Raw genomic sequence first — 19419 nt, 5'->3', positions numbered from 1 at the left:
ATCTTTTGCAATAAACTCTGTACACTTCATAGCTTACTGGAATGCAGAATAAGTTTGGAAAAGGCACTCACAGAATCTGTTTCTAAGCAATTGTATATGAACGCCTGGTTTCTGCTCTCATCACAAACAGGGATGTACTTGTTTTGCATGGAAAGCATTTGCTGGCTGTTGGTGGTATGATTTTCTAATGCCTGGTGTCTAATACAAATTATCAGTGCAGTTTCCTCACTTCTGAGTCAAAGCTGCAGAAACATTTAAGCATTCTTCAACAGCTGCCCTATTATGTATCAAGCTGGCTACATTTTAACACAGAGGAAATTACAACTGTGCCCACATAAGCTATAAATCACTTCAGGATCAAAACCATTTCAAAGATGAGGAAAAAATGTCTGAATTACATTTCATGGGAAAAACCATTTGTTCCATAGCTTAAATTCATAGGTTCTTCCTCTCTTTAAGTTCAGATTTGGAGACAAGAGTTGCAAATCTTAGACAAGACATGTTTTTCATGTCAAGCTGTTGGACCCAAGGAAGTGACAGGAGAATCTCAACCTTTTTTTAAAAAAAACATGTTTCTGGTTAAAAAACACTATAAAAATTAGACCAATTACACCCCAAAAAGCATTTATAAAAAAGGCAGGGCAACAAAAAGATATCAAACTCATTGTATGCATAAAGGACTGATGGCTTGGTCAGCTGGAATGTTCAAATTTAGGTTGACAGCATCATGGAGTTCAGCTGAAAATGTGAATGAACTAATGGATGGAAAAAACATACGCTGTGACATTCTTGCTATATTGAGCCCACTCTATCATTATTGTTGTCATATCTTTTAGTTTCTAGAAAGCACAGATTAGGAGTCAAGAAATAGTAATGATAATTTCAGAGAAGAGACTTGAAGTCTGCCTAATTTCTGTATTGTTGTTCACAGAATTTCTATGAAGGTATCTTGAAAGTGCTTGAAGGAGAAGATGAAAATGAACAGGAAGAAGTTAAACTCAAGCAGGGCTTAAGTGAGCTCCCTGAAATCTATGAATTACACCAAGACATCTTGGGAGAATTGGAGGACAGAGTCCTTAAATGGTAAGTATGCAATAGCATAGTTTGATGGCCGTAACATACCCTCCGCAACATGCGGGTGAACTCACCAGTGTTCCTTTGACCCTGCTAGCAGGGAAGCTGGGACTCCAGCAGAGGTGAAATGAATAGAACCTGAACTACTCTGGCAGATTTTGCCTGCAGGCAGGAAGGCAGTAAATGTAGATGCTGCCAGTCTAAGAAACCAAATACTGAAACATTTATGCAGCACCCAGCCCACGGCTCTGAAACAGCCAGTGTGTGGACAGCCTGCATATGTATTGTCCTCTGATGCCAGTTTCATGGTCATCGCCAAGTGGCTTCACACTCATGGCCTAAAGGTCGTACTGTGGGAGGCAGGAACAACAGACATGAGAATTGATCATAAAGAAGATCATCTGCTTACAGAAATCTACACAGCAACTGTGAAGCTCTCAGCAAAGGGCATCCCTTGTCCCCGGCACCAAGGCTCTGCATGGGCTAGGCTTCCATGTCAAAAAGACACTGCCAGCCTGCTGAGGGCCTCCACCTAAACCAAACACCCTTACAGGGCCAAGTCTTTCCATGAGGGAATAAGACCATGCCTAGGACAGATAAAGCTCGAGAACTCATTCAGTTAAGGAGACCTGTGACTTAAGCCAGGCTGACAGGCCCTAATCTATCAAACTGGTGGAATGTCTAAGATTACATCTGCAGACCCAAGCTGACTAAACCTACATCAGCCAGCATAGCCCCTGGCCTGGCCTGAGCAACTGTGGCTCTGACAGCTTATGACTGACACACCTCCAGCCCCACACCTCCACACTCCTGGACTGCAGGAGACACTGATCACAGAATGGCTGATCTTATCCCAGCATTGCCACTGAGCAGTTAAGGAAGTCCATTAGATCAGGAGAACTTTTCAGTAACAATCCTAAATGTAGGGCACAGCTCTCCTTGTCAGCCCTGCACTTTCAAGTCAAAGCACGCAACGAAAGAAAAGGTTAAAAGAACTGTATATTGTTTCATGTCCACCAAGGAGCTGTTACAAATGTCAGAAAGACTTGAAAAATTTCATCAATGGTTTCTGAGTTATACGCTCCTAACACAAACAGAAGTGGTGTTTTCCAGCTGGGATCTAAGATGACTTGTGTCCTAAAGAAGTCACAGCCCTACTTCATCAGTATGCTGCCTGTTCCCTAAGATAAAAAGGGGACAACTGGAAATGCCCAAAGATTCTGTCCAGAACTACTCTGTGGCAGTGAGGCAAACAGAAGGCTGCACTGCAAATGCTGCCAACACAACAGCATGACATAGGGTATGCGGCTGTGCTCATACAGGTTCCCAGGTCACCATCACCCCTGAAACTTCCAGTAAGTCCTTCCCTGTGCCTGTGCTCCTCCAGACACTCTGTTGCTCTGACATCCCCAGAAACTTGTGTTCCTCTCTAACATATGATGTCTCCTTTGTCTAGTTCTCTCCTTGTACATGATTCATAAATATTTCAATACTGTGCAACCCAGTGCTGAGACAGATGACAGTGGGATAGTGCTGACAAGGGGGCAATGAAGGAGAGCCAAAGGTATGATATTACAGCTGAAGATGTTATATTATTCTCAAAACATTGCAGCACCTGGAAGGTCTGTTCAAAGAATCTGAAGCTGTGTCCAGAGAGGAGACATTCTACATGGTGCTGCTGTGGCAAAGGCCCAGCCCAAGGCTCAACCCCTTATGGTGCCCATTCTACAGCCCCCCATTTTGTTGCCCAGTATGTCAGCCAAGCACTCCCTTTTTCCTGCCATTTAGCCTAAATTTTAGCAGCACAATGCCCTTAGCCATTGTGGGTCTGATACGGTGAGAAAGAAGTAACAGCTCTTCTTTGCTTTTTATTTACATATTTACTTATTTGCTGGTTCTTTTCTTTCTGTGGCCCTAGGGAAGAACACCAGAAAGTTGCTGATGTTTTTCTCTCCAGAAAATCAAGGCTGAATCACCACACAGCATACATTATGCAGTTTGATAAGAATTTGGCTTTGCTGGATGAAACCTGCGCTAAATGTTCCCAACTGGCTGCCATAATTCAGGAGTTTGAGGTAAGGCTCCCATGGTTTTTTACCTGCACTCACGCATGGTTGTGCCACAGGGCTTACTCAAAGACATTTTTTTCTGCAACTCTACCAGTGTTCACACTGAATAGGAGAACAGCTCTCTTCACACATTCCGGGTGCTAAAAGTGCGATGTTCACATGCTCATGATGTGTTTGTATGTCTGCTGCCCACACAGCCATGTCTGTGCATAGAGAATGTATGTTTGTGAATCTTCAGTTCTGAGTATATTTGGTGAAATATATGCACATAGTGGAGTAGTTTCTCGGTCACATATTAACTTAGTAAGGTCTTTGAGGATGTGTTAAGAGTTAATATTATTATTACAATTTCTTTATATCTCCTCTGCTTTCATGGCATTTTCCATCCTTTCTTTTGTAGTCTAGCCAGGTTGAAGTTAGGGTTAGCCTGTATAGGTGCTTGGCTGCTGGCGATGATCAACCCACATCTTTACAATTGCACTTCTCTGCATTTTCAGTGCCTGCTAACTGCTTCCTCTGTTTACAGAGGATGTTGTGACAGGTAATACTGAACTGCACAGCAAGACACAAACTCCACTGGCCAGTCACATACAGGGTTCTTTTCACCTGCACTCCCTGAATGATCTGTAACCTCTAGTCCTATAACCTCTGGCCCTGTAGGAAGAAACACACATTCTTCAGTTGTGTTAACTCAGTCATCCATGTAGAATAACTGAAAAACACCATCAAGATACTTGTTACAAATTCCATGATTCTTCATTACAGTTTAAAGTACTGGCAATGTAACCACATAATTTCAAAAGCATAAACCCACATGTGGATGGAAGGCTCAGCTGGGCTACACTGACTCTATGCAGCTAAAATGGTTAAAAGCTATGCTGCTTTATTGTTGTCTATAAACCCTGTTTCTTATTATCTCTATCTGGTAAGAGAAGCAACAATGTTTACTTGAGTGGCAGGTGGTCTGTAGGGATAAATCAGTGATCAGACCTTAAAGGTTATTTATAACGCCAGCTCTGTGGGGCATGGATTGTGTTTTTCTCTGCAGCACATGTAAAATATTAAAGATAACAATTAATTCCAAAAGACATTTGGAAGCTAGCACTTACAGACAGACACTTTGCAGTCACCACAATGATTTCCGGTTATCAGCTGAGCAGAGCTCTGAGGGCTTACACTGCTCTGAACAAGAACCTGGCAAATACAGGCTCTCTACTGAGGGCCTGTGTTCACAGCATCCCTCCCAGCCACATACCTAACTATTAACCTTGAGAATTAGCTTTTATTTCTAAGAAAGCAGATGAGGCTTTTCCTAGGATGAGATCAGCAGGATTTAGCTCTAGAATCAGTGGGCTCTAATTTCTTGCCCTCTTGCACACATGCATGCACACACAAATGGGGTGGGGTGAGTCTCAAGACTTTCCTATTGCATTTTTTTAAAGCATGACCACCATCAGATTTCCAGTCTAACAATACAGAATTTAGGCCCTCATCCTTTTTTTTGCTGGCACCTCTGACCTGAGTATGGGGGACTGGGAATACTTAGCAAAACCCTGAATGCACATTTGTTGAGATTAGCCAGCCAGTTAGGGGAGTAATACAGTAAAATGCAACATCTCTTCTGCCTTGGAAAATGCTCTCTTGCTGACTGGGCCTGATACATGGCAGCAGTAAAAGTAAAGAACAAAATGCTACTTCTTTTCCATGTGTGTGTTAAAGCAGATCACAACCTCGTATTATTTCTTGTAAAAACTTTCTGGATATTGAGTTCTAACTCAATCACAGGGAGATGCTTTGCTGTATTTTGCTCAATTCTATGTCTTGAAATAAGGCTGAAGAAAACTTCCAGTTCAAAAAAGGAATGATGACAAGCTTCATTAGGATCTGATACCTCCTGTCTCCAAATGCTAAAATCCTAAAATCTTTACCCAACCTTTACCTTCTAAACGATATTTGGTTTCCTCCCATTTCCGTCTGAGTCCAAACTATTTCTGAATAATGCCATATGAAATGAGGTGTTTATAGGACTTCTTTATAGTCACAAAGCAACCTGGGTAAATTAGAATGGTTCAGTAGAATTTGTGTATGCAACTGGTAGTATATTTTCACAGTACACATGAGGTGGAAATGACAGTTTGCTGCTGAGCTCAGACATCCCTGATCTTGTGTTTCCTTTTCCTTTCCATTGAGGACAGCATAGCTCTGGTGGCAGCCCTCAGAGTGTGAAACACCAGCTTTTGAAAGTAGTGCAGCGTGTCTTCCAGTACCGTGTGCTGCTCACAGGTCAGTAAATTCACTCTCAAAGGCACTCAGTGGAAACCCTCCCATGACGTTCTATACCTCCATTGTGCCACAAGTTGATGCCAAGACATCTAAAATAGGGCTGAAGCAGTGTGGGATTTCCTGGGAACTTCAATATGCTTAATACAGGATTCAGGAAATGTCAGGAAGACTTGGAAGGAGCAGGAACATCAGCACAACCATACTGAAAGGTCACAAAAAATTGTCAAATCAGGTGCTTTCAGACATTCCTTCTTGTCTTTTTCCTTCTGTGAATTAGGAGATACAGAGTTCAGCCTCACTGCCAGCAAATGGCTTTGATGTTATTTGTCAAGGGCAATTATCAGAGACAGTAGAGGACAGCAGTCCCCAGGCAAGGGATCTCTGCACTGCATCCTGGATGACAGTGGCAAGCACCATCTCTTTCTACTCCATCAACAAAGCAGTTGTGTCCAGTACTGCACCCTAAGTCCTATGTGCAGTACACCTAGTGCTAGTGATGATTTAAGTGAAAATCCCAGTCCAATTTCTCCACACTGTAGTAAGCAGAGATCCAAACCTACATTAAGAGTACACTTACAGATCTTACATTTATACTAACACCATTTACATTCAGGACCATCCCTATCCCTTCCACCTGGAGTCTCTCTGAGGGGGTTGTATTCCCTCTGGTGGCTTGTTCTCTGCAAGCCACAGCAAATCTAGCAAGTCTGAGCCTGAGAGGAGCAAGCTTTCTGAAGCAGGATGTGAGCCCTAGAAAGAACTGTGAAGTTTAGGTGTGTGACTAATGAACATGTCTTGGGAAAAGAAATAGTGAAATGTAACAATGAGTCTCAGTGTTGTTATGTGATTTAGTCAGGTCAGAACCCAAAAGAGCAAGGATCCGTAGACATAAAGATGAAGAAACGCTTTGGGAGTATGTACATATGCGGATGAAGACGAGTTATACGTGGGACAGTAAAAAGGAAGCCACAAACCCTGTCCATACTCAGCAGCCAATGAAGGGCACAGCATATTAGCAAGGACTCCTATAAATGCAGCAGAACAAAGTGACCATATGAAATGTTTACTCACAGCAGATTAGCAGCAGTTTCATCTTGCACCAGATGCTTTCATCAAGGATGCAACTCATTATTCACAGCTGCTTTTGTTTTGTTTTGTTTAGTATGAGCAATACAAATGAACACTGAATGTCAATAGCAGGACTTTTGTTCTGGGCATGTCTCTATTGAAGCCCTTCTCCAAGCAGTACCTCACAGGCTCACACCAGACTTACAATGGATTTAGTGCAGGCACACGAATACTGCATCTATGAAAAAGGACTTGATGTGTCCCTGTCAGAAACAGCTCCACTATGCTCCATTTTCTCTGCCTATCTCTGTGGTCCAACAGAGGTTTGCTTGCAAACATCAAGCATGGTATTTTGTGACAGAGGTGGAAGGGTTTCAGTGCAGCTCCATTGATTGGATTTCACCTTTGTTTGAAGCAACTTGAGCTCCTCTTTGTCCCTAGCACTGGCACTAACTGGGAAAATGAAAGCTTTTGTATGTAGTAAGGTCTGCTGGAGTAAGATTTTCCAGGAAATAGGTTTAGTGCTTGAATTCTTCACCTCAGGAAACCAAGCCCCTCTTTGCCTCCTAGGATAGAGTGGATCTGAAGCTACAATCCTTCAGATTCTCTAAACAACATAAAAAATTTCAGATGTGCAAGTATGTTTATGTGTCCATAACAGTTTCTACCAGAGAAAGAAGGGTATTTTATGAGGATATCGGTTGCCAGTTACTGCACTTCAGCCAAGAGGAGTTGCCCACTCAGTTAAACGTCCATAGTCAAGGACAGAGCTTACAACTGTGAAAACGAATGCTAAATATTGCCTAGTAACATCAGCAACCCCTTCCTGCCTGCCTGAGTAGAGGCAGATGCTTTCCTGAACAGCATGTAAAAGCCAGGTAGATTTCAGGATGCTAGGGAGGACACAGCACTAGAAAGTCTACGGATAGGATATTCAAGGGAATATGGATATGGTATATGGACAGGATATTCAAGGGAATGGCTTTCCATGCACAGCACTATTCTCAGCACATTTTAGATCCAGTACTTGGATGCAGAATTTAGGAGCCTGGATTCACCATCTGCTTCTGGCAGGAGGGTGCTTGTTCCTCAAGTATTCACCAGTACTTGTGAAGGTGGGAGGATGGAAGTTGGACCCCTAATCTTTCCTTGCTGAAGCAGTCATGGTCAGGCATTTGTAAAGTCAGCTCAGAAATGAATAGATGAGAAGGCTGCTTTGGATGGGGCCTGAAACAACTTGGTCTAATGGAAGGTGGCCCTGCCCATGGCAGGGGGTTGAAAGTGTAGGAGCCTTAAGAAACCTTCAACCCAAACCAGTCTGGGATTCTGTAATTAAGATGGATTATGTTTTAGCTAAAAACAATAGAAATTATGTGGATCAGTATTCTGATTACTGGATGTTTGTGTGTCTGATTATTTTCTACAGATTACTTGAATAATCTTTGCCCTGATTCTACAGAGTATGAAGCCACACAAGGTAAAAAGACATGAGTAGCGCAAGAATTCCGCTTTGCTAACTCTGCTTCTAAAGAGGTACAGGATCTATACTGGCAGTATATGGAAGAGGATATTTTTAAGATTTTGTGGTAATATGTTAGCTATAAGATCTATAAGAACTGATCACTAATTCAGAAAAATTATTCAGGGCAAGAACCTCATATTTTTTTCATTGAAACCTGGGCTTCCTGTGGTTTTGGCATGATGAACTTGTACAAGAAATAATCATCTGTACAAGCATAGTGCAGATGTAGTTCAGTAGTAGCTTAGTCATTGGGGAAATCCTGGTCCTTTTTGGCTCCATCTGTATTTGGCCTGGTCATTGTAAAGTCGACTGGGATGGTTCCACCTGGTTGGTTGTGGTATGCCCGCTGTGAGAAACCCAGGAGGTTTTAAATGTGTATCTGTATTCTGATTTCTTAAGCCTAAGTAAACTTGAAAGACATTGCACAAAAATCAGTTCTGCACAATCGAGAACAAATCCAGATGTTCAGCTGCTAACACCATCCTTTCCACACGTATGATGGATAAAATAGAAGTCTGTTACTCCCACTGAAGTCAAAGCAAGGTTTAGCTGTGGCCTCACTGGGAGTATTTTCCAGGCTGGAGTAAACAGGAATAACATTGTATTAATGAAACCAGTTCACCTGTGTTACACTGAGTTTAAATCCAAACCAACTCATGCTAATAAGGTCTGCTGCTGACTGAAGGTCAATCTTTTCTGCCCAAGAGTCATCTTATGCACAATTTAGGGCCCTGGTCACTGATGGTGGGACTACACCCACACTAGTAGTTTAAACAAGGCCAGGGCGGATGCTCAAGCCCTGTGGCCACCATTGCATATCTTGTTTGTGGTTATCAAATGATGGTGAGCATGCTCCCAGATTACACCCAGAAATGGACAGGATGCCGTTCTACAGGGGAAGAGTTGTGAGACAAAGATCTGAGCCATGTTATGCCACTACGCTCAGGGCTATCTGTCATGCCCTGGCCTAGGTCATTTGCCAGTGGAGAAGCCAAGTGTTAATTCAAATCACCACTTCATACACACTTTTATCAGAAATGGATGACCTGTCCTCTCCTCCTCTCCCTTGGCAGTCAGGGGAAACAGATCACCTTAGACTGTCATGCTTTTGGATGGCCGAAGGTAGGTTACATGAATGTCTCCCTGCTATAAGCTCCAACAGTCAAAAATCTTGCAACTAGAAAACATCACAAAAAGATTTTGTGCCATGCTAGGTGCTTAAAAAGGGACCTCATGAGCTTTCTTGGTCGGCACAAGTATGATTGCAGAGTTTCACACAAGAGAATGGTAATAGGGAATGGGAGATGACAGCACTCTGCTGTATCTGAAATTTGCTCAGCAGTTTCATTCTAAAGGTGCCAAAGAAGTTAAAGCAGCTGCTTCTGGGGATGTTGTTTCCTTCTAATAAAAAAGATGCCCTTGCAAACAGAAGGTATTTGGGTTATTTTCCTACTCTTTTATGTGATTTACGGTGTTTGTTTTGCTTCATCCCTCAGCTGCTTTATTCATCATTTCTGAGATCACAGACAGAGCCAATGACAGCATGCTCCAAGCGGTGAGTGCCACTAAGACACAAGCTCTCCTGATTGCTAGTGTCTTTTCTGCACATCTGCTGAAGTGAATACATATCTCTGCTAAATTCTGAAGCCTCCTCCAGGGTGATACTCAAGGGCTTATACAGATCTGGTTTACAGTACTGCAGACACGGAGTGGGTCTGTGCCCTGCAGTGCCCCTGTGCAAGATATAAGTCACCACAGCAAACAGCACAAAATTTTTTCCCTCTTGGGGTTGCTGGAATGGTATACAGAGCAATGAAGTGAGAGATGGGAATTTTTAGGGTTCTGTTTCTAGCCTGGGTTGGTTTTAGATATGAATTGTTGAAGATGTCACAAATGTACTGTCAAAAGATATTCTGAGCTCATTTACATGATTCTTCCACAATTCTGGAATCCAGCATTCAGAAGAATAGGTCACGGTTTATAGTCTTGCAAATGATCACATAATTGAATAGACTGGCCAAGACTTTTGTAGGTTAGAACTCATGTCTAAATACAGATTTAGGTGTATAAGCAAGTTACATAACTTTCCAAAGTAATGAACAGTTTCTGTAGGGTCACTGTGATTCATGAATATCACTTATGTGATATTAGAGTCCTAATTTACTGGCAAAGGCTGCCCGCATGTAGCTGGTCTTACGATTTGTTTACAAGGATCTAGGTCTGGTTTGTGTCTAAGATGATACAAGTTTTCTATTGACATAAGGAAGCGGTGTTGGGAGGCACAGGAGGCAGCAGAGAAACTCAGACACAGGATCCAGAAGGTTTCAGAGGAATTCAACTTGGTGGACCTCTGGGTAATAACTAAAGGCAGTGCTTTTCTTTCTGTCATACCAGCCACCCACCTCAACAGCTAAATTCTCTCCTGAGAGCCACGTTTGCATTACCTGCACAGACCCTGCATTCACTTCAAGTAGTTAGGAAGAAGTACCTACAGTCTTTACAGTCTAATGAAATGTCACTCAGTTTCAGAGCAATTCTGTAGAGTGGCCAGATTACATTTCTTTTCTGTGATAAAACTCTAGGCTTGCTAGACCAACGAAATAGTCACAACACAGCCCCAAATTTCAACAAATGCCATTTTTAAGCACTTCTTTTTAAGGCATATTTATCACCAAGGAGATGTGCAGATGCTAAGGAAGATCTTGACCATTAGGTGGTTTGTGTTCAACAGCATTCTTGTTAGAGAACAAAGCTCCTCATTCCAGACATCCTCCATTTCATCCAGTAGTGAGTGGTTACACTGAAGTGTTTCTTCTCAAAAGGTGTCTCATCTAAAGTATTTCGTCATTGCATTGGGTCATAGGGATTTCAAGTGATTTGTAATGTATCATATTTTTGGGGAAGCATCACATTTTACTTTTCATTTGAACACTGCTGAATTTAGCACCTTGCACTGGGATTTTGCTATACCTTTGCTAAATTATATTGCAAACATCCTTCTCTATGGTTAGTATCAACTCACTTCATCATTTCATTTACTGAACAGAGAGAGGGTTGTTAATAATCCCTCAGGCATCAAAACACTGGGCATCATTGCAGACAAAGGGAAGAAACTAAGTAGTAACCTTCTTATTAAGAGTTTTTTTTCAAGTAAGACTTTAGGTTAGAAGACTGAATACACAGGAATTGTTAGGGAGGTCACTACAACTAGGGTGGAGGGCCCTACAGCACTGCTGGCTCAGCATATTCCCTTCAATGCCTTTGCCCTCTGACTGCAGGGGAATGGAAGCACAGGGTGACACAGTGAATTCCGATTGTGACATGCTAAAAACTAGATTAAAGATATCTTCTGCAACAGCTTAGGAGATAAGAAAGTTTCAAACCTCAAGGTGCCCCTCATCTGTTAAAATCAGAGCTTTCATGCTCTGTTCAGAGAAATTGAAACACTCTGCTTGCATCAAATGAATCCAAGAGCCAAGAAGGTTAACATCTGAATATCTTTGCTGCTCAGGTTTAAAAGTCATGTCTCTGATACATGTGCCAAGGTCAAAAATTGAGCTTGTGTGTTTATGGCGTGTTTCAGAACACCACATTCAGCGATGATCTTCTCATGGCCAGTGACAGACAAAACCCAAGCTTTCTAATATTTGTATCAAAGGGATAATTGTAGTTTAAAAAAAACCCACTATTTCCTGAAGACAGAAACCTGTCTTCATGGATCTGCCTCCTTCCCCAGCTGATAGCTGGAAATTGAGATGAAGGCTCTGAACCTGCTTCTCCTGCAATTAGTGGCAAAATTACCACAGATCCGCATGAAGTCCAACCAGTGGGTTTCTGGTTTTGTGCAGAGATGTCCTCAAGCCATGACAATTGACCCAAGATTTTGAGCATCCTGAAGTTCAAGGTTTTTAAGGTCAAAACTTATAATTCAGATCTCTTTTTTCACTCGGTGCAAACGTTAAAAAGCTTGTATCTGTTTATTTGCTTTAAGTCCATTTCTGCTTTTCTGCTCCAAGCTTTTCCACCTCCAACCCTATCCTGGCACACCTACCTCACAGAACACATTCCTCCTTCATACAATAACATCAGCTCACTTGCTGCGTTGCTGTGGCTTTGTGACAACCCAAAATATTCAAACCTTCATTATAAAGACAGAACTTTTTCTATTGCTCCTGACTGCTGAGGAGAAGTTCCGATCATGAATCATGTGTAAACAAAGCAGCACACTCTGCTTCAGCAAGCAGACAGCCTGAACACCTCTGCTGAATATAAACTATCAGCTGTGCTGATCTCTTTGGTTCCTTATGCTCAGCTTTATTTAAAGATACTTTGGTTACCAGCACAAACTATTTTATCACAGCCATTATACCAAACAGGATGGGGGCAAAAGTTGGGATGGAGGCATTTACAGATTAAATGGTAGTTGCGTTACAGCCAAATGTAATGGTGAAGCAGGAGAAGGGAAAAGAAAAAAGCAAAAAGCATGACAGAAAAGCAAGTACATAGAAATGATGATGTAACTACAGACTAATTCTGAGTGATGTTCAGCACTGACAGCAATAACTAGTAGTTAATTGCTACATAAACACTATTCTGTTACCAAGACAAATTAACAGATGTAGACTGCAGGGAGGATGTGATATAACAAGACTGGAGTTTTATCATAAAGAAAAATGTCATCTGGGCTCTCTACAGAATGACTCTGAAACTACACTTACCGAGGAAAGTTTTCAACAGGGTTGATTCCGAGATTTTCCTTCCCCTCAGGCAAAGAATTTATAATCCTACTTTTCCATTATTAAGCATTCTTTGTATGAAAATAGTACATATTTCATTATAAACCTGAGATCTCTTCCACAATTATCTCAGAACTTTAGGGATACCTGTATTAGAGGCTGAGAACTGTAAGAGCTCAGTTCTTAACAGATCAAGGTTACACATCTTCTGTGACATCTCTGCTTCCTTAGATTTCACTCAGATTTATGGGAGACCTGTACAAACACTTTTCTGAAGTTAGCAGTATACTCCAGTGGCCAAAATCACATTTGCTGTGTTGCATTACTATGCAATGATTTTAACCATTCAAAAAAGTCACAATCAGTTCTTTTCTTTCTCTCAGATTTAAAAAAAAAATGCAAAGAACTTAAGAAGTAGCTCTACTTCCAGAACAGACTGAACAATGCCACTTGAGAGAGGGCTTTAAGACCTTGTCATGTATCTGGTTGAAGTTCTAAGCAGTAATTTAGACTTGGCATGTACCTGGAAGGAGGAAGATTTCTGCTGCCACTTATCAACTCATCAAACTACACCCCTAGAATCTGACAGGAGCATTGAATTATGCTGTACTTTTCTACAGAATATCAGTGATTCATGATTAGCTGGTTTGTTTTATGAGAGTAATACTCCAACAGTTTTTCCCTGGCAACTATTAACTCAGGATTTTCAGACACATTATGATATGAACTATCTCCATGGCATTTTCATCAAGTAAAATACTATTCACAATTTTCACTTGTGCCAACAGAGAGTAAGGTATACCGTCACCACATAGCATTGTCTATCTGTAACTCTAGGAGACATTCACTACTAGAACTAAGGAGGGCTTGTATTGCTTTCTGAACTTCTTCAATCTGTTAGAGGCCCTTAGATGCTCACAGCTATAAATCATTGTTGGCATTAACAGCTGGAAAATTCCTTGGGGAGGTGCTCCTCCTACATGGACATAATGATAATAGGATGGAGGCTGCAGTTCCCTGCTAAAATGGCCTGAGGATTTCAGCCACCCACATCTGCAGTACCAGCTGGGCAAAGCTTTGCTTTTGTTTTTTAATCAAAGAATATTTGAAAGGAGAATTATGATAGTTTTAAGAAGAATGAAGAAAACTGTCTAAACAGGGAATTTAGGGGTTACTGTAAAGACATTATACACCCCCTCTGCTGCCTAAATTCTCAGATAAATGACTGTCCTTCACATGTGACGGCTGTTTGACTTCCTACAGGAAATTAGTTGGTTACAACTCTGTCCATTTCCTGGTGAACATGTGTCCACACCGCAAACGTCAGCATTACAGCAGGCGCCTCTGCCAGCAGCCCTAAGAAAAGCTGAGGTGTATCTGAGCTGCAGCAACTTCTCCCTCTTATAGAAACCCCAATGCTAGCATTGGCCATGAGAACAATGCTCACAGGAAAGCGTTGCTTTTTCTGTGGCTGAAGGACAGGTTTCCATTGTCGAAGTTATCAATGTCACAAGTTTTGCTAGGGCTAAAATACCCTTTAGTGATGGGAAAGTCCTTTGCAAATGTCTTTTGCAAATGTCAGCTGCCCTGGTCCCTAGTAGAAATGTCCTATTAGTTTACACATTCTGTTTCCATTTTGCTAGCCTATAGTATTTTAAAAGTGACCTGAAAATTTCCATTTGTTACTTCCTGAATTGCAAAATAGATACTTGATGGCTGAAATTCTTGAAAATGTGTCAATCACCAGTTATACTGCATGGTCATAATGCAGTCTTGTGCTGTTCAAAGCTTGTGTTTCCATCTGCTTGATATATGGTTACTGATCAAGAACTAAACTTAGCATCATGCTAAAGAAGTGTTATATTTCACCAGGGCAGTAACATACTGAGGCATTTCAGAATTACTTGGAAAAGCAAGCTGCGATAGGTACATGAATTGTGTTACCTGAAATCCAGGGTAAATCTGCTTACTAGTTAACCTTCTAAATCCCTTATTGCAAAACCATTAATCCCTTATCACAGAATATAAATCTCCTGGTTATCCGTGTCATGCCACTAATGCACAGGCCTTTGGAGTGGATATCGTACTTAGTCCCTGCTTCCAGCTTATTAGTTCCCAGAGCAACAGAGTCAGCAAAGAGGCCAATGTATAAATACAGTATGGAGTTAGCAAGCTGCTTTGAAGGTGAACTGAGGTATCAGAGGTAACAGGACTGTCGAAGACCACAGCGGATGTGAATGCAGGTAATGAGGTTTTATAAAACCTGTAAGGCTGGAAGCAGACTTTCTGGGCATAAAATCCCTGGGCTCAGTTCTCCCTGAAACTGAATTCTGTGATATAATTTTCAAGGAAATGAAGTGGCAAGGAGGGGTGAGGGGAGGGTTGCCACCATGCCCTTTTCTAAGCACTATTTCTCTCCCCCCCAGGAAAACTTGCAGAAGCTGATACACATTGAGCACAGTGTGAGAGGGCAGAGCGGCCTCCTCCAGCCAGGAAGGGTGAGTGCTGCAGGCAGACCTATGCTGAAAAGGGCATTGTTTACAGCCAGCTGTATCTCTGGTGTGTGGAAGGCCAGACTTCAGACATCTAGAGGTATTGTTTAATGAGCTACTGTGATAAGGGTCAGAGCTCTGCTTTGTGTAAAAAGCCATCACTCTGGCAGTGCACAGAGGTGTGCTGAGAGCCTTAGGCTGGGAAAGACGTGTATTGGCCGTGCCTTCACACAGAGCAGCATTTCACTTTCCACTCCAGCCGTCCTCAGCCACCCCACGTGTAGTGTGTTTTGATGGAGCTGCTGTTTTTTCTCCCTATATACTCCTGTTAAAAGGTTGCAACATGAGCAGGAATCTCTTGCAGCCTGGAAAGACTTGGGAGTTTTATTTGGCTGGTTAAGAGCCTTAAACAAGGGGAAATTACTTGTTTTAAAATTTTTATTCCCCCCTTTCCCCAGTGGTGCTCTTAATGCATGACACTGTTTAGAAGCCACACATGAGAGTGCATATCTCCATCTTGCCATCCACACCAAATGCACATTTCTTCTCGTGGCTTTTAAACCTGTTGTCTCCTCAGCTCCAGCCTGCCTCTACACTTCAAAAGATTTCTTTCTCAAGTTCTGCAACTCTGACTTTCTCTTCAGTCCACCAATATCTTTAGCAAAAGTCATGAAGTGATTTTCAAGGCATGTATACTCAGAGTATAAGAATCCTCATCAGCCAAATACTGCAGTCAGCTTCTGGTTTTTTGACTCTGACATCAGTATTTTCACCTGTCCTAGCCAGGTAATGCTTAAACAAATTCTGCAAAGCCCAGCACACAGAATTTGCAGGATTGGTCTCTCTGACTGTAAACTGTTGTAGAGTGGAAAACTAAGGCCAGATTCTGCTCTCCATCCAAAAAGAGGAGGTGGCTGTTAATCCACTGATGTAGTTCAGTTATTCTAGATCTTTTCAAATGTTACTGCAATCAAGTTATAGTATGTTGGTTTAGCTGCTTACATACATAGTCCTATCTACATACAGAGTAAGAGCATGGACCAACAAAGTATTGTTTGCAAGTATGTACAGACTATGTAGGCAGGCATAGTTATGTGGATGTAGTGTGTTGAAACCCAAGGTCTCAGGTTTTCTTTTTGGTCTGTTTATTTTAGTGGATTTTTAAGGACAAGGGTTATTTTCTGAAGCCCATTACATGTCAGCTTTGCAGTCTGTGACAGTTACCTCCAAGCGCTGTCCACAGTAAAGAAGCAGTGGACTGAGACTAGTGGGTTTCTGTCCAACTCAGTACTGATACATGTGCAAGCCATGAAGAGCAGAAGGGCTAACTCAGGCAAAGACGAGTAAGGCTAGAAGCAAGTGCTGAGCTATTTACTTCTTCCTGTGCTGATGAAAACAGTGAGAGTACCTCTTTCCCCAGGAGGAATATTTTCTTTTCTCAGTAAGATTCAGAATGAGAAGTCTCAGGATTACAGTCTGCTGTTTTCTCCTTCAGATCTTTGTTAAAGAGGGAACACTGATGAAAGTCTCTGGCAAACACAGACACCCTCGGCACTTGTTCTTGGTAAGACTGCTTTTATATTTTTACTGCTTCATATTTTCTCCTGCACTTATGTGCAGCCCTGAACCCTGGCAGAAAACTTTCATGCTGCAAGTCATTTAACCACCAGCAGAGATGTGCTGAGTCAGTTTTTGTTGCTAATAGGGCTGTAGGGAAAGTGGCCATCCCACAGTCTCCAGGAGCTAGTTTTAAGAAACAGTGATCTTGGCAGTAGTACCTCTGAAGCCTACTGATGAGTACTTCCTAACAGATGGTACTTGCTTCCATGCTGATCTCTCAAACACTCACCTCTGCTAGTATTAGAAAAACATCCTGGAGCTGTGGCTAAAGCTGGGACCAAATTCCAAGTTGTTACCATTTTGTCTCTTGGTGTGTTTGTAACTGCCATCATAATCCACTACCTATGGCAAATACTGAAATGTCAGAAACCTAGTTATTATAACTGATATAGAGAATTTAAAAGGGAGATCAGATATCTGGTTGGTAAAACACATTGAAATGAAATTCATTTAAACTTGGGATAAACTGAGATACGTTTCAAGTAGTTCAAAATGGTTCTATCAGCTTAAAGGTCACAAGAGGCTGTAAGTATTACAGGAACAAAGACAGCACAGAAGTGAGTTTCTGGTACTTTCTAGATTAGAAACTATTTTTAATTCCTGGGAAGAGTTCAGCTGCTCAAACACAGATGTTAACTGCAAAGAGAGAAGTTTCTCTTGGAAGCTGGAGACATTACAGTAGCCACTGCCCTGTTGCTAATAGATGCTCTCAGTATTCAGAAGCAGCGTTTCCTTCTTTCTTTCAGTCAGAAAGGCAAGCTGTGGCAAAACGTGCTGTCATGCAAAATAAGTGGTGAAGCTAGACTAAACCCTAGTAGCCACTTTCAAGAATAAGGGGCACATAACACTTGCTTCTTTCCTGCTTTAACACATAAAAGTTGCAACCACTTCTGGCTTCCTGTGTTATGCCTCCTGTTGTGGTGGAGGTGATTTGAGCTTGGAAACAGCTGCAAACTTACTGGCAAATGCCTGCACTTAGGTTCAATGATTTTTTTACTCACAGAATCACAGAATCCCAAGGGTTGGAAGGGACCTCGAAAGATCATCCAGTCCAACCCCCCTGCAAGAGCAGGGTAACCTAGAGTACATCACACAGGAACTTGTCCAGGCAGGCCTTAAATATCTCCAACATAGGAGACTCCACAACCCCCCTGGGCAACCTGTTCCAGTGCTCTGGCACTCTTACAGTAAAGAAGTTCTTCCTGATGTTAACTTGGAACCTCCTATGCTCCAGTTTACACCCATTGCCCCTTGTCCTACCACTGGATATCACTGAAAAAAGCCTAGCTCCATCATCCTGACACCCACCCTTTACATATTTGTAAACACTGATGAGGTCACCCCTCAGTCTCCTCCAAGCTAAAGAGACCCAGCTCCCTCAGCCTCTCCTCATAAGGGAGGTGTTCCACTCCCTTCATCATCTTTGTGGCTCTGCGCTGGACTCTTTCAAGCAATTCTCTGTCCTTCTTGAACAGAGGGGCCCAGAACTGGATGCAATATTCCAGATGCAGCCTCACCAAGGCAGAGTAGAGGGGGAGGAAAACCTCTCTTGCCCTACTAACCACCCCCTTTCTAATGCATCCTAGGATGCCATTTGCCTTCTTGGCCACAAGGGCACATTGCTGGCTCATGGTCATCCTCCTATCCTCCAGGACCCCCAGGTCCCTTTCCCCTTCACTCCTTTCCAGCAGGTCAACCCCCAACCTGTACTGGTACATGGGGTTGTTCTTCCCCAAATGCAAGACTCTACACTTGCTCTTGTTGAATTTCATCAAGTTTCTCCCCTCCCAACTCTCCAGCTTGTCCAGGTCACGCTGAATGGCAACACAGCCTTCTGGTTGTACTCCTGAAGCTCCTCAGGAGTATGGCAAAATTGCTGGAAAGCCAGTCACTGTGGAATATGGTAATTCCTGCATTAACACCTCAATGGTTTTGCATTATCTGCTTGTCACTGCTAATGCTGTGGATTCTCTGTTGTGCCACCACCACTCATGCATACTTTAATGTGGATACATTAAGACAACTATTGCATAGTTATGGCAACGTATTTTCATCTTGACATGTAGTATCTTCACTGCATCAGTCTTAAGGCCCTACTAATCGCTGCCAATACCTTTTTGTAACAGCCAAGGCCTGCATGAACACACCCTTCCAGCAGTGTATCTAGCCCAGCTGATGTACTGTCTTGGTTCTGATGCCTGGGGAGACTGTGTGGTTAAAACCCCCAAAAACATAAACCCCAAAGACTAGAATAATCTCCTAAACACCATCTCTTAAACCCCACATTTACTTGAAGCCCTTTTCTTCTAAGGACTGTATGATAACCCTTTGCAGCCACTGCCAGATCTGGTGGAAATTTGTCCCAATGTAGTAATAAAAAAACCTCTTGCAGAACTGCCTTATTTTTTTTTTTGATCCTTCACATGTGAGCTGCCACTCACAGAGCTCAGACAAAACACTTGCACAGGTGGAGGCTGGTGTAGCTTGGCTGAAATAAGTGGATTTGCCTTGGCTATCCACTTGGCCAAGCTAGATTTACATAAACAGCAATCCCT

At 42.3% G+C, this 19419-nt stretch overlaps 1 protein-coding gene across 1 annotated transcript in view; it reads left to right on the top strand.

Annotated features, from left to right (window-relative positions):
• The window catches only part of FGD5 (FYVE, RhoGEF and PH domain containing 5), an 89751-nt gene that overhangs the window by 53121 nt on the left and 17211 nt on the right, over positions 1-19419 (top strand). Inside the window, exons 6-12 of the mRNA XM_034066430.1 lie at positions 932-1083; positions 2993-3149; positions 5339-5426; positions 7921-7971; positions 9513-9571; positions 15179-15250; positions 16740-16808. Coding sequence (XP_033922321.1) covers positions 932-1083; positions 2993-3149; positions 5339-5426; positions 7921-7971; positions 9513-9571; positions 15179-15250; positions 16740-16808 — 648 coding nt within the window. The remainder of the gene's footprint in view (positions 1-931; positions 1084-2992; positions 3150-5338; positions 5427-7920; positions 7972-9512; positions 9572-15178; positions 15251-16739; positions 16809-19419) is intronic.

Source organism: Melopsittacus undulatus, chromosome 9 (genome assembly GCF_012275295.1).
Source record: "Melopsittacus undulatus isolate bMelUnd1 chromosome 9, bMelUnd1.mat.Z, whole genome shotgun sequence".
Classification (NCBI taxonomy): domain Eukaryota; kingdom Metazoa; phylum Chordata; class Aves; order Psittaciformes; family Psittaculidae; genus Melopsittacus; species Melopsittacus undulatus.
This window is presented reverse-complemented; position numbering and strand designations above follow the sequence as displayed.